Below are 23,484 nucleotides of genomic sequence, written 5' to 3' on the forward strand. Positions count from 1 at the left end.
GGAGGAGGACGACGACGACGACGACGAAGAAGAAGAAGAGCAGCTTATAGATGAGAGGAGGGAGGGCGCGCTTTTACAGCGCCGGGCTTGCAGGGCAGGTGCGCCCGCCTCTCGCTGGTGATGCAGGGAAGCCCGCCCGGCAGCGAGGAGGAGCTGCTGCGTCCTGCCCTGGGGAAGCTTTACTGTAAGCTGCACTTACAATAAAGTAACCCGTCTGACCCCTCAGTTTTGGCAACCCTGTGCAGATGCATGGCTTATATTCTTTTTGCCCACCACGCAGTACTAGGTGGTCCCCGGAAAGGTAGTATCTTTGGGCACAGAAGCACCGAGCCGACAGCGAGCGTGCATCCCGGGGAGCTCGGGCATCCCTTGATTGGGGTCCCATTAGGAGCCGTGTGTTTGAAAGCCATTTGTTACCCCGGACCAGGAAAGGTAAGGACATGCTTAGGACACAGAGTGTAAGCTCTATGGCTTGCCTGTCTGTATCTATCCAGATAAAATAGCACCGATTTGCGCGTCAGCCTGCTGTTGGAGTATTTAGGGATGCATAAATAGAAATAGGTGCCCCCTCTTAATATGAAGAACATTAGTACGAATATGCAGGAATTAGCAGACCAGTCTAATTCTGGGTTACTCAGCATCTGTACATCCCTCCCGGATGGTATGGTACATTCGGCCAAATTATTTGCAAAATCCAGTTTTCAAAATCGGATTAGAATCGTATCCATCACCTTCGCCATAAATAAGGAAAGCAAAAGTGTTAAATGGGCTCAGCCTTGCACTGCAAGCCTTGAACACCCGCCCCCCGGCCGCGCAGCTGCAGCATTGCCCACTCCTCGCACAGGGCGGCGGCACCTTTCCCGGCTGTTCTTGAACTGTCCTTCCCGCCCGCTCCCTCGGCTTTCCCGGTGGGTGCTGGGCGGGGGGCCGGCGCGGCTCGGCTCAGCTCAGCTCAGTGCAGCTCCGCCCGCCGCTCCCGGCAGCGCCGGCGCCGCTCCCGGGCAGCGGGAGCCGTGCGGAGCCGCCGCCTCTGCTGCGCCCGCCGCGCTTGGTGCTCGCTGTGCAGCGTGATGCTTGAGCCTCCTTGAGCCTGTGCATGCTCGCTGTGATGATTGAGCTTCCTTGAGCTTTTGTTAAAGCGGTGACTGAAGGGGAAAGGAGGCTCGGAGGCGGGCGCGCAGTGTACCCGAGTTGCCTTTCCAAGCCGCAGTGCCGTCCCCAGGCGCTTCCAGTGCAAATCCCTGGAGTGGGAGCTTGCTCTGTGAGGAGGGTACAGGCTGCGTCTGACCTGAGCGGGGCTGCTCTGTGCCAACGTAAAGCTGCGTCTGTGCCTGGTACACGGCAACTCCAGCACCCTGAGGTGGGCTCTGCTGGTTCCAAAGAAAAGGAATAGCAAAACAGACTAAAAGAACCTGTAGTTACTCTGGCAGCTGGGTGTAAACTGCAAAATCGACAGGTTTCCCCTGAGAAAGAACATGCTTTTCAACCCCTCACAAACATACACTTTAGTTGACTTTCAATCTGAGTAAGAAGGGAGAAGGCAGAGGAGGAGAGGATTGTGGTTTCTGCGTGCACTTGGTCTAGAAATTTCTAGCTGCTCACAATTTGCAATTTAACATGGATGAGTTATTTGATTGCAGATTAGATCTGTAGGAGGTACAAAGCTGGTTCTGTGCGTAGACTCTGGACCTTGATACACCGAGGAACACGGAGAGAAGCATCTAAGTTGGTTCTAGTCCAGCAGGTCTAGCAGGTCTTGTTGCAGGAGGCACAGCAAAAACACAGGAGATAATTCTTCCTCTAATGAGTCTGTAGGGTGCTAAATTTACAATCTCCAGTCAGCATTAGCACACAAGTTCTCCTACGCTCTCAATCCATCTGACATCTTTTTTTCATCTACTTCTAATAATAAACCAGCTATGTGTTGGTTTAAAATAAATCTTTGCAGGTCATTCTGTCTTACGCCTGGCAATGAAGTTTCTGTTTGGTACTGGTACTTTTTCAGCTGCATGTTTTCTACTTCATAATCCAGCATTTGGAAAATGCAGTATGTGTAATTGGTGCCAAATTATCTACAACTGCCAAACATGCTAGAACCAAGTTTGATAAAGTGATAAGTAGTAGAAAGGAAAGGAGGTCTTTTAGTGGAGATCATTTACAGATGTTATACAGCTCATATTTCCAGCCATCCCCTAGTTTTCAACATAGCAGTGCAAGCCCTTACATAAGTAATTTAAACCAAGTACTGCAAGTTATGTTCCTTAGTAACTTTCCAAATACTGTTTAGATACTGTTTGAGGGCCTCCCTGACAGGCTGTGTGTGGAGGGCTTTATGGAAAAGGGGACAGAGACAGCAGCAAAAGAACAGCGGGATGATGTCAATGCCATAATGCTTCCAGTAGGGTGTGCATGGAGGGAAGGCACGTCAGAACAGTCTCTTGTCAAGCTTCTTCTAATTGCTTTCTTATAGTACCACAGCATTGTAAAGGCACCTCATGTCAGGCCTGCTCTCAGAAGACACAAAGGAAAGATTTCAGAACTTGATGGGTACGCTTAGGTGAAGGGAAAATGAAAATTTTGGCTATAGCTTTCAGGCAGAGCGGAAGACAAGTGAGATGATTGCCTAAGGCATCCGAGAACATTCCAAGCAGTAAAGTGTCCTGAAAAAACAACAAATTCCAGCAAGAGTCTGGAACAACCTAAAGCCAACCTAAAGCTGGTCAGCAACATGCTAGATTTAGGAATAGGTTTATGTAAAGACTTGCTGAAGGTAACAAGGCTTGGACTTAAAACATAGAAGATGCCATAGGGCACCGCAGCTCAGACATAGCTTTATCAACAGGTCCTGCACAGGCAAGGGTGGGACTCAAGGTGGCCTAAAGCCCATCGGGAAGGGAGGACCTGTCACGGGGTTGGCTTCCCAGGCGTGCCATGGCTGGAGTCACTGCGCTGTGTGGGTTAATCAAAGCCCCACCATGACATGCTGTGGCCTGCAAGTTCACTTGCCCAGCTCTGTTGATGATGCTGGCATGGCAGACTCCTGGAACCGGGAAAAGAAGTGAGGAATGCGTGTCTGTTCAAGCTCCAAGATGACATTTCGAGATAACGGCAAACACAGTAACCAAAAAAGGAATGACCCTATTACTTTGTGATTGGAACAGGAACTGAAACCACACTCATCAAGAGCGCTGGGTTCATGCTTGATCGGCTTGAAGGGGCTGAGCACAGGGTGTAAGAAAGGAATAAAGGCAGAAGCCACACACTCTGTGTTGACTGGCACTGGCCACCAGCTGGCAGGTGGACAGACAGCCAGACATCAGCAGGGACACCCTGATGCCACCTGCCAGGGAACACAAAATCCAGCCCAGCATGGCTTGAGTGTGGTGAAGACCTTCCTGGGGAAGCTAGTATGGATAAGATAGCTCATACACCATGGGCAAAAGCAATAATTTGTGCACCCATGTTATTTGAAGGAAGGCTTTAAAACATTCATTGATTGTTACAAAGGATTAAGTAAACTTGTTCTTTTTTTTTTTTTTTTTTTTATTGGCATACATTTCTTCAGAGGGATTGTTTGGTTGCTGTCGAAATCCAAGGAAACCCCAGATGCTCATCAGTTGGTGTGTCACACTTATACTGAGCTGGAAAAGAATGTGACTTAATAGATCAGGGTCAGCTTTAATTATTTCTGCTTGCTTCATTATAAAAAATAGTGGTGATAAGGAGGAAGCAATGCTCAGTTTATGGAATTGCACATTTTTTTGTTGCAATAAGCAGTGCTGCCATTGAAGTCCACAATAGAGCACAAATCTTCATCAGTCTGACCCTACACTTGAATTCTGTGTGACATGTCAGTGATAGATTATTAAGCTGCCCATCACCTGAGTTATGCCCTGCCTGTTCCTCAGTCTCAGCTGCACTGACCTGTCCCAGTATCCCTGCTTTCCCTTGCTCTCCAACCGGATATAGCACATCAAGTTCCGTGGCATCCTTTTGGTTTGGGAGGGCTAAAGTTGTTGTTTTTCCATATTCATGACCGCGTCACTGCAGACTGCAGTGGATTGACACGGCCCGCACACAAAGACCATCAGACCTCTCTCTTTTCTGCTCCTTCTCAACTGAAAGGGGTGGTGTTCACTCATCCCCTGCTTTACAACCGAGCTACATTTACAGGGGAGGGATCTGAGCTGTTACACAGCAGGCATGCAAATGAGACTCAACCCTTCCAGCGCCAGGCTGGAAAGGGCTCTGTGTCTGCATTTCCCAGGGATTTCTGCACTGCTCGGCTCCCTGTTCACAAACAGATGTCAATGCTTTTCTAAAATTACAGACTGTAGGACTTACAGCTAGGCAAGGTCTCATTTTTAAAAAATTGTTCCCTAGTAAGGTTATTTCTTCTGTGCTTCTGTACCTTGATTTCTATTATTTGGTGATTTCATGTATGTGATATATGCTGTCCTTTTTAGATCCCAGGTAAATATTTTCAAAAAGACTAAACAGCACTTGTTTCTATAGGCATTTCTTCTGATTCCGTGTATTCCTGTCTTCACCAATTATAGCTCATTAGCTAACTTCCAACTCACAGAAATTTAGTAGAATGAATTATAATTGTTATATACCTTTCCAAATACACTGATCATGTTTAATCAGTTGGTTTCCTTTTGTTCTTTCCTTGCCTTGAAAGTACTTAAGATTACTGGACAAATGTATGTTTAGACATTCAGATTTTCTATTTCTTTGCATCTCATTAGCCAGTGAGTGTACCCTAACACTGGTGTGCATAGTAACACCACCAGAAAGGATGGGCAATTCATGTTGTTTTTTTCCTCAAACCACTGCAACATTTTACTAGGCTTGGAAATTGTAATGTTTTATAATCTATTGCTCTGAAGTGCCACATGAAAATAATACAAATAACACATGGTAATTGCCTAATTGATTCTGCAGCATTTTTACTAAAAAAATAGATTTTTTTAGACTTCATCAATTTTCAGTATGTTTCCTAATAATTCTTAGGCCTGTCATTGTTAAAAATAAATACCTGCAGTAGCTTCCTTTGGTGATTGCTATCTTGATCTAATTTTAGAGTTCTCCTTAATTTGCAACCTAATCTACTTTTTCTTCATCTCTCCTTCCTTTAGACGTATTTAACTTTGTTTTTTCTACTTTTATTATGTAACTCTAGAAAGGTTTTCTTAATGTATTTTTTCCTAATTTTGTGTTTCCCATGCAAGTTTTCTTGCTTGGCTTCCTCCCACTTCCCCATCCCTTTTCTCTGGCTGTGTCAGAGGAAGGTCAGACTGGATGTTTGGACTGTGACAGTGTCTCATTACTGTTACCATAAAAAATTTCTTCCTTATAGCCAAATCTGGGAAATCCAAATCTACCCTCTTTCAGTTTAAAACCTTGTTGCTGATGAACAGATAATGAAAATAAGTATTTTTGTGTCTTCAGCAAATGCTGAACATCATAATTCCTCTCCTTGATCAATTTGTTGATAAAGATGAGAAGAAGCAAGAGTCCACCAATTCCTTACTGCTTACAGACTTTGCAGTATTGCTGATTCTTAGTTACTGTGCAGACAGCTAGATTGCAAATCTGAAAGAGAGGAAAGACTGGAAAACGCATGGGCTCACCCTAATGAGGAAGAACAGCCAAATCCCTAGAAATGGAGTGTCCCACTCGCTTAGGCTTACCTGTGGTGTTAACAGGAGAGACATCTCAGTGCCTGTCTTGCCTCTTTTGTCCTATACTTCACAGATAGTGCACAATCCCATAATTTTTACTCATGGAAGTCCTCCCGTGTTTTGTGGGGACCTTGAAGACTTGTGCAAAAGTGACTGACCACTTAACACACAAAATATATTCCCATATTCACCCTCAGAACTTGCCCAGGTCCTCTGTCTCACAGATACTCTTCCTGAGTGGACCAAGGGGTATTCCTTCCTTTGAATCATATCTCTTTTGCCTGTGTGTGGTGGCTTTTGGACAGCAGATGATGGAATCCTAAGTTTGCATTTAATGAAATCCCATTAACTTCCCATCACATTTTTGTCCCTTTTCCAGAGACAGAAAAAAGACTGGGATAGATTTAGTCCTCTGGCAGGGTTTATAAATGTTTGCTTCAATACCTACTCTCACAGTATTCTCAGCTCTGCAGGGAGGAGGATCTCTCTGGAGGTGAGAGGTGGAAGGTGCAGGAGGGAAGACAAGGAATTCAGAATCTGTCTTGAGACACTGTCATGGAGAATTTTTGCTTCCACATTAGGAGGGGACACAGCTAGGAGCCAAGATCTTCCTTCGATATGGGCCCAGGTCTCATGGTTGTTTCCTCCTAATTGATGTGAGCCAGCTCAGTCTTCTGCAGCTTCCTTCAATTCTTGTTAGACATGTATGTTCTCTGTTCCTGCTGAGTTTTCTCCCTTCTCTCTCTAGATAGAGGATATCATCTGTAGTTGTGTCTGCTCGGGGTCTAATATGTGCACTTCTTCCCTCCACTCTGAAATGCTTCACACAATTTAAATGGAAAAATTGTGATTACATAGGAATTGGGAATTCTGTTATATGGTCTCAATTGCTTTCAGTCAAGAGAATTAACATCCTTTCCAAAACAGCCACTCCTTGTTCTGGATAAATGCCAGGGACCAGGAGTGTTCCTAGGTTGAGAGCGTAGGATGTTAGCTTTCAGATCCTGTGATAAGAAAGGTGGGGACTAAGAAGTTTGCTGATCTTATATCAAACCTAGTCCTGTGGTTTGTCCCCATGTAGAATAACTGAGGGACAATCCCAAGCACAAGTACAGCCTAGATGGAGAATTAATTGAGAGCAGCCCTGCCAAGGAGGACTTGAGGGTGTTGGTTTGACCAGGAGTCCATGACCTGGCAATGTACATTCACAGCCTAGAAAACCAACCGTGCCCTGGGCTGCATCCAGAGCAGCATGAACAGCAGGGCAAGGGAGGGAATTCTGCCCCTCTGCTCTTGTGAGATCCTACCTGGGGTGATGCATCCAGCTCTGGGGTTCCTAGTAGAAGGAAAACACAGACCTCTTGGAACAAGTCCAGAGGAGGCCACTGAGATGATCAGAGGGCTGGAGCACCTCTCCTATGGGGACAGGCTGAGAGAGTTGGAGTTGTTCAGACTGGAGAAGGCTCCAGGAGCATCTTAGAGCCCCTTCCAGCACCTAAAATAGGCTACAAGAGAGCTAGAGAGGGACTTTTTACAAGGGCATGCAGTGACAGGACAAGGGGGAAGGCCTTGAAAAAGGGCAGGTTTAGATTAGACATTAGGAAGAAATTCTCTACCGAGGATGGTAGGACACTGGCATAGGTTGCCCAGAGAAGCTGTGGATGCCCCATGCCTGGAAGAGTTCAATGCCAGATTGAATGGGGCTTTGAGCATCTGGTCTAGTGAAAAGTGTTCCTGCCCATGGCAAAAGGTTTGAAACTAGATGTTCTTTTAAGTCCTTTTCCAACCCAAACCATTCAGTAGTTGTGATTCTATAGCTTCATATGAGTTGCTGAAACTATCCAACCACTTTTCCTCTCCCTTGCACCATGGTCAGTGTGTCAGTATAGGTACTTTAGTATCAAATCCACAGAAATCACCAAAACACCCCTCAGTATTTTGCAAGGCTGCGTTACTGCTTTGCTGCATGCTTTGTAGTAAAATACCCTAAAGCACTTAGACCTTGTATTTGCCTTTACATGTAGGGCTTCCTCAAACCCAGCAACAAAAAGCTGAGATTCAGACTAAGGCAGCAATCAAGCACTTTGTTACTGGGCATTGTGGTTTTTATCCCCATGTTAATCCCATGTTAAATTGACTCATGAATCAGCTTTGACTCATGAATCATATGCAAGACAATAGAGGAGTCCTATGATAGTTTTGGTGAAAAACAGCACTTCCAGGCATGACCACAGAGGATAAGTGATACTGTCATTCTAGATCAGGTTGCTGTTTCTAAGCACCCTGGGGCTTCTGACAAATCCAGATCAAGGATGCAGCTTCTCCAGGACTTGCCATTTTCCTGTGTTTGGATGACAAGGGTTTGCTTTCAGGGTAGCCAAATGTGAAGTGTGTGTGAAGCCTGGTGTTGGCAAGGGATGCTGCCAGGGAAAGGTCCACGCCCCTTCAGAGCAGCTCCTTCCCTTGCTGTAGGTGTTGTGCTCAGTCACTCTTCTGAATCCTGAATGACACAAGCTGGGAGGGACTGGGTCAGAGTCTCATACCTCAAAGCCTTCCTGTTTGCATAGCCACAGCTGCCCCAGATCAGCAGAAGACAACTTCAGGACAAAGCTGAGCCAAACTTTGAAACCGGGGGAGCCTTAACAGAGCAGTGTCACTCACAGACCTCAAAGGGCTTGGCAATTGAGGTCAGTACACTCTCCTTACTTCACAGGTGGGAAAACAGATGAAACAAAGCTATGGGAAAGAGAAGTTATTTTATTGAGATTTAAAACAGTTTGGATCAGGGAACTAGGCCATTAATCTCCTGTGCCCAGACATGTTCTCATGGGTACTATGTGCTTTAAACTGACAGTTATTGCAGTGAAGCTGGTCATCTCCAGCATTTTTGCTGACTTTCCTCTCCCTCACAGCACCTCCTAATACTAAGCACAGGTTTATAGTGCTAAAATGGAGGTAGAAAAGTACAACATGTTGCAGCAGCAGCATGTAGCTCTGTACGTATCCAGTTAGGAGCTAAAATGTGAATGGTATGTTTGAATTATATTGTGCATTGTGTTGATACAGCTTTTTCATTTTCTGGCTGTTCCTGTGTAAACCACCTCTACCATACAAGTTCCTAGTAGACTTCCTGGAGCTTCTGGCACTCTCTCTCTTCAAATAAATTGTTAATGGGACAGTGAATACCTTTATTTCCCTGTTTTCCTCCCTGGTGCATAGCAGAATTTGTTGAAACAGTCATTTTGTCTCCCTAATCATGGTATACTTGTCACTTCTATTTAAATATGTAAATAGTGTGATAACAAAGCTAAAACAAGCAAAAAAACCAAACAAAATGACAAACAAACTAAATCCCCAAAAAAGTTGCATTCACAAATCTGACTCCTCTTTGTTTGAAGTTCCTACTAGCTGACAAAAAAATTGCTCCAGGGGTTGTTACAGCTGTTCCTTATTTCTGAACTTCACTGTAATGGAGGTTGTTCTTCTCTCCACCAGACAGGAGTGTCCTGGAGATGAAACCCTGTGCCACCTACGAGCAGTTAGTGGATGGTGTCGGGCCGTGGGACTTCACTGGAGGTTTTGTTCCCTGTGAGCTGCTCCTTGTTGGAGAGGACGCCTTCCCTGTGCTCCTGAGCGCCAAGAAGCAGGTCCTGATTGCGGTCTCACAGTATGGCAAGGGCCGGATGGTGGTTGTTTCCCATGAAGGAATCCTGAAGAGCCCCAAGTTCTCCCAGTTTCTCAGGAATGCCATGGGGTGGCTCAAGCCTTGCCCGGAGGCCGTGGTTGGGGTTCATCCTCAGCTGGATTCCCTGTCCCAGGTGCTGCTCGAGGCTGGCACCCGAGTGCAGGTGGAGGCAAAGCCCGGCCCGTCCATGGGGGTGTTCTGTATGGATGCCTATGACAGCTCCCAGGCCAGAGGCATCATGGACTTTGTCAAAGGGGGTGGAGGGCTGCTTGTTGGAGGCCAAGCCTGGTACTGGGCAAGTCAACACGGCAAGGAGAAGGTGCTGTTCGAATTCCCTGGGAACCAGGTGACCAGCGTGGCTGGCGTGTACTTCACAGGAAACACCGTGGAAAAAGGCGTCTTCAAAGTGGCCAAGAAGATTCCCAAGATCCCATTAGTTGTCCCGTGAGTATCTGAGTTGCCCTCTCTTTAAAGCAGCAGTTAGGTTATGTGGGTGAGTTTGTAGAAGATTTGGGAGGTGAGAGGTGAGGGTGATGGTAAATGCTGGTTCTTTAATAACCAGCATGGAATTGTTGCCTTCCGATTTAAAGAGGACCATTCTTTGCAATTGGAAAGAATGCTGTCTTCAACTGCTTCCAGGGCAGCAGGACCAGGCCCAGAGAATCCATGCTCAGAGAAGGAAATGAGAGGAGGCATCTTTTAGAACAGCCTGCTTGATCAAGTGTACCTGAGTAAAATGCAGCAAAACAGGGACAGGAGAAGGAACTCCTCTCCCTCTCCCCACACATCCCTACATTCAGGGCAACTTTCCCACAGCTGTAAACCATGGTGGAGATGAAGCAGCAGGACAGCTCTCTGGGCCAGGCTCTGGCTGACATCTGCCAAACCTGTTTAGCCTGTTCCTTGCAGGAATTTGCTTCTGCAGGTAAGCCCCTGGAGCTGGCCAGAGCTGAGGCTGGGTGCCGCCTCCCTTCTCAGCTTCTGAAACAGGCTGTGGGCAAGAAATCTCAGTTTGGCTCTTTGGGTTCTGGATTATCAGGTGTAAAACTCAGGGCTCATATTGCACAACTGACCAGGCATTGGAGACCTGGATGTTGCCCTGCTCTCTTCCTCCCCTTGCCAGTGGCTGTGCCAGGCTCTTTCTCGTGCCGCTTTCTGCTAAGTTACATAAGGCACAGCAGGTTCTCCAGGGAGCATTTGTGCTGCTGCACTTCCTCTGTGTGGCAGCTTCATTTCACTGTAGTGACAGCCACAGCAATTACAGTAAAACTCCCTGCAAGTCTTTCCTTCACAGCCTTTTCCTTGTGGATGTAGAATGCTAAATGTCTAATATTTTCAAACAATTAATGGGATCTGATACTTTCTGTTGTTTTCTGGTAAAGGTAGTAGAGAGCTCTGCTGTTTAATTCCGTGAAATGCTTAGGGCGCAGCTAACAAATCAGGTTTCTTAATTAAAATTTGCTGCTTGCTTCATGTTACCACCTGCACTGCAAAAGCACATTCCCACTGCTTCATGCACAAGGCATGGAAGAGGGAAAGGGGTGGAGATTTCAGGAGAAAAATTACATCACAATTAACAAGACTTCAAATGGTAACTAAGGGTGAATTACACCTTGTTGAGGTTGTTTTTGTGGGGGTTTTGTTTGAATCTAGAGCCACAGAGAAATTTTGATCTCCAATTTCTGTGTAACGCAACAGCTCTGTACATCTGGGTCTTGCCAGATTTGTGTGCAGAGAATCAGGCTTCAGTCTGAGACAAGAGCTGTGCCATATGTCTGGACACATGCTCTGTGTGACAAAGGGTCTCAGTAAAGTAATAACCAAAGAAGAGCTGCAGATTTAATTCCTGTCCTATGGGCATGAGGAAGGGCAGCATCATTTATTCTCACTGAGTTGGCAGCAATGGCCATGTAGCAACAGATCCTTCACAGGTGTTGGGGGAAAACTGTTTGGCAGAACCAGGGGAAAGTGTACACAAAGCAAATGAGAGTAATTCAGCGTGTCTTTCTCACAGTGACACATAGGAGTTATATGAAAATAGCAGAGATAAGAGAGCCTTGCACAGCCTAATCTCTTTTTATTGTGGACACTGACAATGGGAGGTGTAATGTGAGGTGTATGTGTTAAGGCTCTAATTCAATTTCCAGTCATTCATGATTTGTCTAGCTGTGTGTCTGCCTGTCTGTGTAGCCCATCTGTCCCAGCACCCCTTTCTTCAGTTCTCAGCAGTGGCAGAGCTTGGGAAAAGTACAGAAATTTTTTGGGCTCGCCTAGTTCAATTAAGCCTAGGGTGGGGCAAATAGAGGAAGTTTCTCTTAGAGGAGATATGCTGATTCCCACATTATGTGCAGTTTAAATGTGCAGTTTAAAAAACTATGAGGGGTCTGATTTTTTAATCTAAATGTATTTAGATTTTCAAGTGCCTCTTCAAAGACAGAAGTCTAGAAGCTTCCTTTTGACCTATTTATTCCAATTTTTAAATGATGGCTGAGATTCCTACAGATTTGCTTGGCTGTAACAACTGAGGCTTTAAAAGGCGAAAAATGAGGCATTGATGGATTTTTTTTTTTTAACGGAAGAACTGACAGATTGTTGTCCTGGGATGAAGGAGAAAGGAGAGGCAAGGATGGCCACTGAGAATAGCTCAGTTGGTTAGAACATGGTGCTACTAATAGTGTCAAGGAGGGGGGTTTGATCCCTATATGGACCACTCACTTAAGAGTTGGACTCAATGATCTTTCCAACTCAAAATATTCTCTGTGTCCTGGTTCAGGACAAATATGGGAGAGAACCCCCAGAGGGGCTCCTCTAGGACAGCAGATTCAATTGGTCCCTCTCTCCAACCGGTTTGGGAGGAAATACGGCCTTGGAGAAAAGTGGAAAAAAACCTGTTCATTAAACAATAAAGCCTAAACAATGTTAAACAATAAAACCCCTTGCTGCTCCAAAAGAGATGACAAACTGAGAAAGTCCCCTCCCCGGGTTGCAGCTCAGCTCACTCAGTCTCTGATCAGTCCCTCAGGCGCTGGAAATGCCGCAGCCCAGGCCCGGCCCGGTGGGCCCCAGGTGTGAGCTGCCGGTGCCCTGCTGGTGTTCAGGCCAGAGCAGCTTTGAACAGGCCCAGAGAAAGGGAAAAAAACCCCACAGTCCAGGGAACTTGTTTGCCTCAGCTAGCTAAAACTAACTAAAACAAAGGAGAGCTCTGTCCCGCTGTCTGTCCATCCACAGACAACACAGCCCAGGAGCAGGAATGTGGAGGAGTGAGTGCAGAGTGTGAAAACAAACTGCTGCTTCTTCTCTGCCCCCTTCACTCTCTGCAACACGTCCTAAAGGTGCAGAACTTATTATTCAGCATGAACAGATCAAGACTACTGGGGATAAAAGCATCATATAGTCAACCTAGGCCACTGTGAAATCAAGAAGAGAACTCCTTAATTTTCAGCTATGGCTCCAGTCATTTGTGCCAAGGGTTCTGGGCTGGGGGCTAACCTGGACCTCTCTTGGTTCTGCAGGCACCAGGCCAACCTGAGCCGTGACGCTGAGTTTCTCCTGCGCGGTGTGCCAGAGCTGGATTTGGTGACGGGGGGCATCCCCTCCACCTTGCTGGTGCACGGAGCCCTGTCCTTCCCGCTGTGCCTGGACAGCTCCCAGCGCTGCCTCTTGGCTGCCGCACGCTATGGCCGCGGCCGCGTGGTGGTGGCCACCCATGAGGGCCAACTGTTCTCCCCAAAGCTGGCCAGATTCCTGCTCAATGCTGTCTCCTGGCTGGATGCCGGCAGGAAGGGGCTGGTGGGGGTGAATCCCAGCCTGGAGAAGCTGTGTAGCCTGCTGTCTCAGGCAGAGGTGAAGTCGCAGGTGTCACAGCTGGCAGGTGACATCAGTGTGTACTGCTGCACTTCTTACGGTGACAAAGAAGCCGAGAGAATCCACGCTTTTGTGGCAGAGGGAGGTGGCCTGCTGATGGGGGGCCAGGCCTGGTACTGGGCTTCCCAGAACTCTGGCAAAGCTGCTGTGGCAAAATATCCTGGCAACAGGATCCTGAACCGCTTTGGGCTGAGCATCCTGGGGCAGTGCGGCCAGGCAGCCAAGTACCCAGCCCTGGGGCCGGGGGAGCACTACCACTTCCGCAGGGCGCTCCTGCTCTTCAGCACGCAGCTGCAGGGACATCAGGAGCTCACGGAGCCCCTGAAGGGCTGGCTGCGCCCCCTGGCAAAGGACTGTGCTGCCTTCCTGCACATCCCAGCCCGCGACTGCCCGGCGTACGCCTCGCTGCACCGCATCCTGACCAAAGTGCTCAAGAGGACTGGGATCCCGCAGGTCGGCAGGCACTGCCCCGTCAAGAGCAACTCCAAAGAGGCAGTGCTTCTGTGCATGGCGACTGAGCTGTCCCTCACCATGACAGACAGCGCTACTCTGGTGCAGAAATCTGCTGCTGGGGTCTGTGCCTGCCCTGTCACTGTGGAAATTGATGGCACAAACCCAGGTGAGGAGTTATGTCTCTTCCTCTCAAGGCATCCTGTTGCTGGGATCACTGGGGTGGCTGCCCTCAGTGTGCCTGTGTCTGTGTATGCCTGAACATGGGCACAGATGTGCAATTTCACCTTGGCCTTCAGAGGAGACTGAGCTCAGTGCAGTGGCAGACAGGCTCCTTTTGTGACCAGCCCTGATTTTAGCACCTGAAGCAACCCATGGCAGTCCTGCTTCCTCCCTGTTGGTGCACAGGCACTGACAGGAGAACTCCCAACAAGTGGTACTGCAGGGCACTTGCATGGCACAATGGTTTTGGCAAGAAAGCTCTGAGAAGCCCTGGACTCCACACTGCAGGTTGCTGTTCCCATAGTTGTGCTGATATAGCCATCCTACACAGAGGTGGGAGTTAGAAACAAAAAGTTTGTTATCTAGGTAATTTCAGCCTGAGTTATAGCACAGTCCCACAGCTTGGTGTATCAGCACAATGGAGAAAAGATCTGGTTTTGGGTGTGAAACAGGCTGGAAATATGGTACGAACTTCTTGGGCTGACACCACATTGAAGCCAAAGTATTGAGTAAATACACCATAAATGACTTGTCTAAGCTTAGGCCTTGTATCTGTACCAGATTGCTGAGATTCCTGCTTACAACTGATATGTTGAAACTCTGGGTTAAATTCCACTAGTAACTTTTGTCCCCTAGACAGAGTTTTTTAAATTAGAATATGATTTAGAGGAGTTGTTTCCAAATCATTACAATGAGATAAAAGAGGCTGTTCTGGAACGGCAATGTCTGAGTGCAGTGGCTGTGCAGAGAGAAAAGTTGAAAAATAACTTCTCACTGGTTTTAATAATGAGTCAGGACAGAAGCTGAAAATACTCAGAATTTGTGTCATTTCACATAAATGAAAAAGAAAGAAAAGCTAGGAAACCCTGAGCACCATTTCAAAACTGCCTTTGGTACAAATTCAGCAAAACCGAGATAAACTGGTAACATACTGTGATATAGTCTAATTTGCATTTTTCATTGGATTAGGTTTTGCTTGACAAAACTGGTTCTGCTTTCATGGTTGATGGGAAAGGTTGTAAGTTGGGTGCTTAATGACAGTTCAGCTCTTTTTAGGACTTCTGGTGTTTGGATTGAAATATACCTAAGTAAACTTTATGTCAGAACTAGGGAGTGGAATCTGCCTGATCAGTAGAGTAGAGATGGATCAGTTTTGCACTGTAAATTCTGTAAATTGCAAGTGTTTAAAGAGATTTATGCTGAGGAGACTTGCATTTCCATGGGAAGGCTGTCTAGAAACATGCTGAATTGTAGTGGTACCCTTCTTAGAGGTACACCTAGCACAGAATGATCTCTTGAGGCTTTCTCATCACTTCAGTCAGCTAGAAATGACAATTCCTGTGGCTCCAGTTTGTGCTGGACCAGTCACTAAGGAAAAATGCGATGCCACTGTCAGTCTGTTATTTGGGAAATGTTTTATGATCATTACAACTTCAATTGTGTAATCCCACCATAGCTGGCACCTCTTATGAGGTCTTGAGGATAAGAGGGTCTGGGTGTAGGAAGTGTTGGGGTTTTGGCTTACTTTCTCTTTTGTTTTTTTTCCTTCTCATTTTTATAAGATACTACTGAGCACATTTAAACTTGGCATTTCCAGAAGTGTAAATCCGGATGGGCTTGCTTGCTAATGGTGTGATGATTTTGTTCATTTCTTTGAAAATGTATTTCTGACGAGATGGGTAAATGCGAGATGGTTCTGTGAGAGTAGAGCAAGGGAAAAGGAAAGGATGGAAGATTATTCTCCTGTTGCAACTTGAAATCTCCAGGATCTGTAATGGTCCAGACAAAGAAGTGCTTGACTGTTCAGGACTGTGTTCTGTTATCTTTTAGGAAAGACAGCCTGGAGGAGCACAGGACTCTACCTCCCCGAAGGGCACACAGCAGTGATAACGTGCCCTTGCCTGGTGGTCGGTGCGGGCCTGAAGGTGAACTCTCTCTGCTTGGCGTTGGTTTTCACCTGTGTAATTGTCGGGTTAGAACTCAAAAGTAGCAAGGGGAGGGGTTTTCTCCTTAATGGCATTTTCTAACCTTTCCCGCCCTTTCCTACTGCTGCCACCCTGTGGCACTTAAAATGCTTTGTCATAATTTCTTCACCTTGTGTCCTTTCTCTTTTCTTTTGCTTTCCTCCCTCTCTGTGTGCTGGCGGGATAATTGAGTGTGGCTGCTGCTTGAGGGCTGTTGGTTTTTGTTCTGTTATGGTGCAAAAAAACCTGATCAAGATTATTTCCAGGTCCAGGATAAGTACTTGGGCCCTTCTATGAACCAAACTTTATTCCATCTCTCCAGATCTCTCATAAATTCCTTTGACAGTGCTGTCACTGCTGCTCATGTAGATGTATCCAGATGAGACAGGCACTCTTACTTGGGATCCTGTTCTCTGCAAAATACAACAGAAGCAAATGCTTACCTTCTTGGATATTTTTTGCAGTGACCTCCCTGAAGCAGCTGAAATGCAAAGTTAACTCAGGTGCTTCTGTCTGATCCTGCAGCCACGTGCTGTCTATTTTATTATGAGAGCTTTAAGGAGGAGGCGCAGTAAAAGAAGCCAGTCATGACCACATCTCTCCAAATGATGTTATAGGAAGTGCCTCTGACGCTGGGGAAGGGTGGAGGAATCATTAATGCAAGTGCAGTGCAGTGGAAGAAGTCACTACAGCACTCTGACCTGCTGGTGAAGGATGCAGTTGGGCCAGGAATACTGGGAGAAGAGCTGTAAGACTGAGCTAGGGACTAGGCTGGAGTCAGAAAGCTGCTTCTGTGTGCGTGCTCTGCAGGGACAGTGCTCCGTGGGTGCTGAGGTCAGTCTGCCAGCTCACACTGGCACACCTCTGACCAGCTGTTCCTACTCTTCTTCTTGCCAGGTGCAGGTTGGGTGTCACACGGATGACCTCTCTGGAGCCAAGGAGCTGAAACGGGCCCCAGTGGTAATCCGCACCTGTGATGTTTCCTGCCAGAAACAATCCGTTTCCTGCCTCTGGGGTGGCCTCATTTACATCATAGTACCAGCAAAGAGTGCATTGGGGAGCGTGCCCATCACGGTGGAAGGGGCAGTCAGAGCTCCTTTCTTCAAGCTGGGTAGGCTTGTTTACCTTGGTTTACCTTTTTGCCTGAGGGCTGCTCACAGATGTCGTTGTCCCAGTGACTGAAAGGAGAAGTGGTCCTGTGTTTAGGAAGGTCTTAGAAATGCTTGGATTTAGGAAAACCCAGATTTATTTTCCTTACTGTGTTGTCCTCTGGGATTCCCATTTTTCTACTAATTTTTGAGAATGGTGGAAGGGAGGTCCCTTCCACCTTCCCTGATAGGAATCACCAACCTGTCAGCCTCAGCTCTGTGCCTGGAAAGTTCAGGGAACAAACCCTCCTAGATGCTATGCTAAGGCACATGGAGGACAGGGAACTGATTTGGAACAGCCAGCACAGCTTCACCAAGGGCAAGTCCAAGAGAGATGGGGACAGACCCTTTAGCAGGACCTGTTGCAGTAGGCCATGGTGCAATGGTTTTTAACTAAAAGAAGCTCGATTCAGATTATGTATAAGGAAGAAATTTTTTACTATGAGGATGGTGGAATACTGAAACTACTTGTTCGAAGAAGTGATGATAGATGCTTTCCTTGAAACATTCAATGTCAAATTGGGCAAGGCTCTGAGCAACCTGATCTAGTTGAAGATGTCCCCCCTGGTCAAACAAGAGGGTTGAAACAGATGACCTTTAAGGTCCCTTCCATCCAAACTATTCTACAATTTATGAATCTCTGCTTCTGGGTTAGTCACTCTGAGCCTGCTAAGTGGCTGGGAGTAGGTGAAAGAGCTTTCACAAAATGGACAGGGTTTGTCCACACCCACATTTCTTGGAGCTGGAGTTGTTATTTCTGATGGAAACCGTTGTGCTGGGGAGAGGCAGCACGGCAAAGCATGCTTTGTGCTCTGCTTGCTTTACTGTGCCCTCATATGGCCATCTCTAGATCCTGCAAGATATCTCTGGTGAATTTCACATCTCTTCTCTTCTCTTCTCTTCTCTTCTCTTCTCTTCTCTTCTCTTCTCTTCTCTTCTCTTCTCTTCTCTTCATCAAACTGAACAGAGCCAGCATTGTTATGTGAAACAGCAACTCTGCTGGACAAAAAGAAATGAGACACTGGAGAAGCCTGATGCCTCTTGTTTTCTGATACAAAACAGGGATCTGTTCTTGCTATGCTACTCTGTTATATGCCAGTCCTTTTCTGTTCCCTACCTATTAAAGAGCCTGAGGAGGCTTCCTGAGAACAGATTGAGGACTGGCTATGTAACAGCCACCACCCACAGTCATGCAACTACCACATACTGTTTTCCAAGAAATTTTCACGACCTGCTCTCTTTCTCTGAGCTTGACCTCTGTGAGCATGCTCAAAAGTCAGACTTGTGCTCAACTGATTTTGTGTGTTGTTTCTGTAGGGGAGACCTGTGAAAGGCAGTGGGAGGCCTGTATCCGGCACTACCCTGCTCCCTGGGCAGAGCTGGCTGTTGAGAATCTCATCCTGACGGTGCCTTCTGACAGCATCCGCCACATGGAGAGCCCACGGCCGCTGCTGACCCTGTGGGACAAGATCATGGTGGCCATAAGCACGTTGGCAGCCGTGCCAGCAAAGTTCCCAAGGCCAGAGAGGATTGTAACAGATGTCCAGATCTCATGTGGTGGGTACAATGCCATATGGCCTTCTCCAGGGCTAAGAGGCAAGTGGCCTCTAGCAGCAGTGTCTGTTCCTTCAAGGTTATTTTGCTAAAACCAGACTGGGAACATATGTGAGGTGTTAAATGACTGTGACCCTTGCATAATTGTGAGCTGCTCCATCAGCAGCTCACAAATGTGGTAAGGCAGGGCTTGAAAAACATACTGACCTTTGCAGATGCCTCCCTGCTCTCAAAACTGGTGGTGTCTTCTCAGCAGTTCTCCTGTTGGGGTGTGTTACGATGCAGAGCTGCTGGCTGCAGTGGCTTTAGCTCACATGCAGCTATCCATTCTCCCTCCTGAATGCACTGCAGAGCCAGTACAGCTGGGAAGCAGTGACCTGATTTCTATTTTCTCTCTGGCTCAGCCACAGGAGTGTTCTCATGTGTTCAGTGACAATTTTAAACCTCTGCGTGCCTACTTGCTGGACGTGGGCTCCACAAAGGTTATTGTGGGCAAAGCTTAGCCTGAAAAGATGTGTGCCTGAGATGATGGCACACATCTGGAAGCAGATCCAGTGTTGCTGTCAAAGCCCAGGAGTGTGTATTTTTGCAGCTGATGTTACCCCACTACAGCTTTTCCAGTTATGAACTGTGTGCCTTCAATCAAGAATCAAATTATATAGTAAACATGGAACTTTGCAATAAAAATTTTGCTCCGTTGTTTTTTTAAAAAAAAACTTAAATTCATCCTGGTTAAATTCATCATCCCACAATGAGACCACAGCTGGGCATGAACCCTGATGCCCTAAACTTTTGCTAAGCTACAATGGAAAGAATTTGTGGCACATCTTGGGAGTGTTAGGTTTTGCTGTGCTGAGCAAATGCCAGTTAAAAATATCATAGTCTACAGACATAAAATTTCTTTTGGCTTGGGTGGACTAAATGGTTTCACTCACATTTCTGGATCTGAACTTTTTGGGTGCTGGTGATGGCTAATTGCATATATCCCTCTTATTAAAAAAGAGAAAGCTCAAGATCTTCACTAGTTCCTGCAGAAACTAGTTCCAGACCATTCACATTCTATGATCCCTAGTTCCTGCAGGAGGGGGATTGCCATTCCTGTTCATTCACCAGGCTCCCTCTGTGTAAAGGGCTGCTTACACCCTGCTACAACAGGTATTTGAATGTGGGGGCATTGCTCTTGCATGAAGTTTTGGGAATCTTCCAGGAGGGCCAATTAGGGAAGAAGACACCAAAGAGGCAGAAGTAAAATCCCTTGCAGTGCATGTTTCTTGCCTAGGAACCTGCTGGGAGGTTGTTTATGGAATAGCTATCCTGCAGGGCTAAGAACAGCCTTAAGTATGACAGGCTGTGTAGTCCTTAAGCATGACAGACTCACATGTGTTTTCCATGTGTCTCATCCTCACCAGTGACCACTGGAGTGCAGGTCTGCAGTGTCCACTCTCTACATAGAAGCACTCAAGGAGTGCCATGGTGCTCAGTCACATCATTGCATGGTTGCATTGGTGTCGACTGTGCTCAGCCTGTGGGAGTTCAGGGTTGTTCTGGGCAATAGTCAGGCTTTTCTCCTCACCCTCAACCTCATGAGTCCAACCATGAGTGTACATTTATATATAAAAAGGAAAAGCAGGCAGAACTGCACTTAACTGATGGTTCAGTCCTGCCTTTGCTTGTTAGACTGTTTAAGGGTCACTATCTGTAAGGGTGAAACATCATGTATTTCCTTATGTCACACTGGGAAAAGTTAGTCATTCATGGTAATAAAAAAGTGTTATTTGTGAGATGGAGGAAAGGCTCTAGAGAAATGAAAAAAAATACAATAATCATTTACATCTGAGAAGCACTGAGGTGAGCACATAATGACGTGTTGCTCCCTGTCTGTCCTGCAGGCTGGATGCATGCTGGCTACCCCATCATGGGCCACCTGGATTCAGTGAAGGAGATGTTAGACGTGGAGCACATGCAAACTACTGGTCTTTGGGGTCCCATCCATGAGCTGGGACACAATCAACAGCAGCAGGCATGGGAGTTCCCCCCTCACACCACAGAGGCCACATGCAACCTCTGGTCTGTCTATGTTCATGAGGAGGTGCTGGGCATTCCCAGGCATGAGGCCCATCAGGCACTCAGGCCACAGTGCCGCAAGGAAAGGATAAAAGACTATCTGAAGAAAGGTGCTCAGCTAAAGGACTGGAACGTGTGGACTGCTCTGGAGACATACCTGCAGGTAACAGGGAAAATGTGTGTGTGTTCTTAGTGCAGTCACTGAGGCCTCTGTTAGAGGAATGTCTGCAGCCTGCTGACTGTAGCTGTGGAGCCTTGATGTGTTTGATTACTGTCAGAGGGTTTATCTTGGGCCCAGAACGCACCTGAGAGGTAAAGAGGCAGAGTGCCTAAAGCTGAGGTCTGCTGGAAACCTTTGTCAGATTTGGGCTTAGCCACTCAGGGAGATAGCTCAGTGCAATGTACTAACCTTTCGCCCTGGAAGAGAAACAGGAACTGCTGCTTGTTATACAACATGGGAAAAGGAGGATCAAACTTGGGCCCAGCTCTTTAATCCACAGCAGATTTCCTGTAGGATGGTGGGCTAGTTGTCAAAAAACCTTGGCACTGTAAAGTGTCTAGAAGAGCCAGGCTTTGAATAGTCTCCTGGTGAGTTACATGACCTTTTAAAAAACTTACAGAGAGGAGGGTGTTCATATCATCCAGTGCACTGAGTGGAGTCAATGTAGTCCAGCAAGTGGCAAGAGGATGGGCTCAGCCTATCCTCCTGCACACAGAACTGGATCCCTCACTGTGGTCGAGACTCTAAAACATGAACCCTATCCTAGATTAAAGTGCATTCTCTTGGGAAGCATGCAAGAGAGATTCCCCCTTTCCCTTAATCCTCCTAGAAACTATTAGCCTAATGGAGAGAGCACTCAGCTGATTTTAACTGGGAACTGCAAAGCAGATGTCCATTATGATGCTTAAGCTACTTACTGTTGTGAGATGAGTGTTCCTCAGCTCCCTTGTCTGAGAGCTCTCACACTTCATATGAGGAGAAGTGCATTTACTGGAGGGGTATTGATCCTGACTTCTTCACATCCCAAATAGGCATCTGCATGGTCAAGCTGAAGAGTCATCCTCTGAGGATTTTTGGTGCAAACAATAACAAAATATTTATACAGTGGGGAACAGTTTTAAGGGGAAAAATTTTCCCACAATACCTTACCAGTTTGGCCACTGCCTTGCTGCCTCACCCACACTTGTAGGCTGGGATGTCTCATCTCCTGCCTGATTACTAACATGACTGCTGGAATAAATGTGCATGGAAGAACAGTTCTAATTCTGCAGCAGCAGTTTTTCTGTATGAACTCCTTTTGTTCATATTCTTAGGCAAAGCATGCTCTGTTCATAATCTCTCCCTCCCCTTTTCTCATTACTCCTTGTTCTCCTGTGCCCCTTCTTTCCAGCTATTCTGTCAGTGTCCCCTCTGATAATGTTTTCACAAAGCAGCAGCTTATATAATAAATTACTGACACTTCTGGCTACTCCCCGTGTATCTTTGATCTCTGTTTGTTTTGGGAGATCAGTGTAATGGGGAGGTATTTTTCTGTACTTTAGTGCTGTTAGTTATGCTCTGAAGCCTGAAAAGCCTAGATACTTTCATCTAAATTTGCATTAATTTTAAAAGACACTGCAGAAACCCCGTGGAGTTTTCTACTGTGTGTAACACAGGAATAATGCCAGTGAAATGATAACTTAACTGTTTGTGCACTGTATTGTTTTTCATCAGCTGCAGGAAGGGTTTGGTTGGGACCCCTTCACCCACCTCTTCTCTGACTACCAGAAAATCTCCAAGATCCCAAAAGACAACACTTCTAAGATGAACCTGTGGGCACAGAAGTTTTCTCAGCAGGTGAATAAGAATTTGGCTCCATTCTTTACAGCCTGGGGATGGCCTATCAAGAAAGAACTGTCTGTGGAACTGTCCTCTCTACCCAGCTGGGAACAGGATCCAATGAGATCCTATAGACCATAAAGGAAAACTACCTAAATCTTGGTTCTTGTACTAGCTATGGCCTATCTTTATCTCCATGTGTATCTACATGATAGCTCACTATGTGCTTGGATTTATGCTGGATTCTTCAGCTTCTTGCTGCCAGTGGAGGCCAGCCCCAACCGAAATTCAACAAGGATCAGCAGATCAGCAACCACCTAAGACATCTTCTGAAGGGTTAAATAATCAGTGAGCTTTGTTCCAGGTGCTTCACCTCAAGAAGAATGTAATTCTGAGTTGATTTAGTTCCTTCACTTTCTCAGATGACGTGGAAGTTTTCTGGGTGGAGTAGTCCCTGGACCATGGGAATAGATATCTTTAAAGCAAATATTAGCCTCCACAACATTGTATTCTTAATATAATCTCAGTAACATGAGATTTCACAAAAATCCCTAATGTTAAATTCCTCTTGTTATACAGAAGTTCACAGCACCTGTTGTGAAAGTGGCCTTATAATGCATATATACAGGCTATATAATGCATAATTTACTGAAATGCTGTAGATTCCTTCCTACATTCTATGACTGTGTGACCCAGCATTCATCTTTATGTGAACAAGTCAATTATAAGTTTTAGCTGTCCTTCAACCATAGCCTGACAGCAAGATACATGCCAATGAAGAGGAGAGAGTGGAAGCAGGGAGGTGACTTGATTGTAGTCAGTAAAGGTTTAGCTTGTGGAGTTATCCAAGGTTAAAATCCAGGCACTGACCTGACAGCCTGAGGGAGCAGGGAGAAGGAAGACAACAGTTCATCAAGACAGAGGACCAGCCTTTTCAAGGTGCAACAAAGTTCATGTTACTCCCAGCTCTTTCATAATTGCTCAGCTATTATGGGTTTTGGCAAGCATGTTAATGCTTAGCCTAAAA

The 23,484-nt window shown here is 46.3% G+C and overlaps 1 protein-coding gene across 1 annotated transcript; it reads left to right on the forward strand.

The window, feature by feature from the left end:
- Positions 1-30: 30 nt before the first annotated feature.
- TCAF2 (TRPM8 channel associated factor 2) lies at positions 31-23,484 on the forward strand. The gene is made up of 9 exons (XM_058800127.1): positions 31-184; positions 281-432; positions 9,183-9,816; positions 12,885-13,855; positions 15,739-15,833; positions 16,770-16,983; positions 18,338-18,577; positions 20,464-20,801; positions 22,353-23,484. Exons 3-9 carry the CDS (start codon positions 9,200-9,202, stop codon positions 22,596-22,598), a joined length of 2,721 nt encoding a protein of 906 aa, XP_058656110.1. The 5' UTR covers positions 31-184; positions 281-432; positions 9,183-9,199; the 3' UTR covers positions 22,599-23,484.

Source organism: Ammospiza caudacuta, chromosome 2 (genome assembly GCF_027887145.1).
Source record: "Ammospiza caudacuta isolate bAmmCau1 chromosome 2, bAmmCau1.pri, whole genome shotgun sequence".
Classification (NCBI taxonomy): Eukaryota; Metazoa; Chordata; class Aves; order Passeriformes; family Passerellidae; genus Ammospiza; species Ammospiza caudacuta.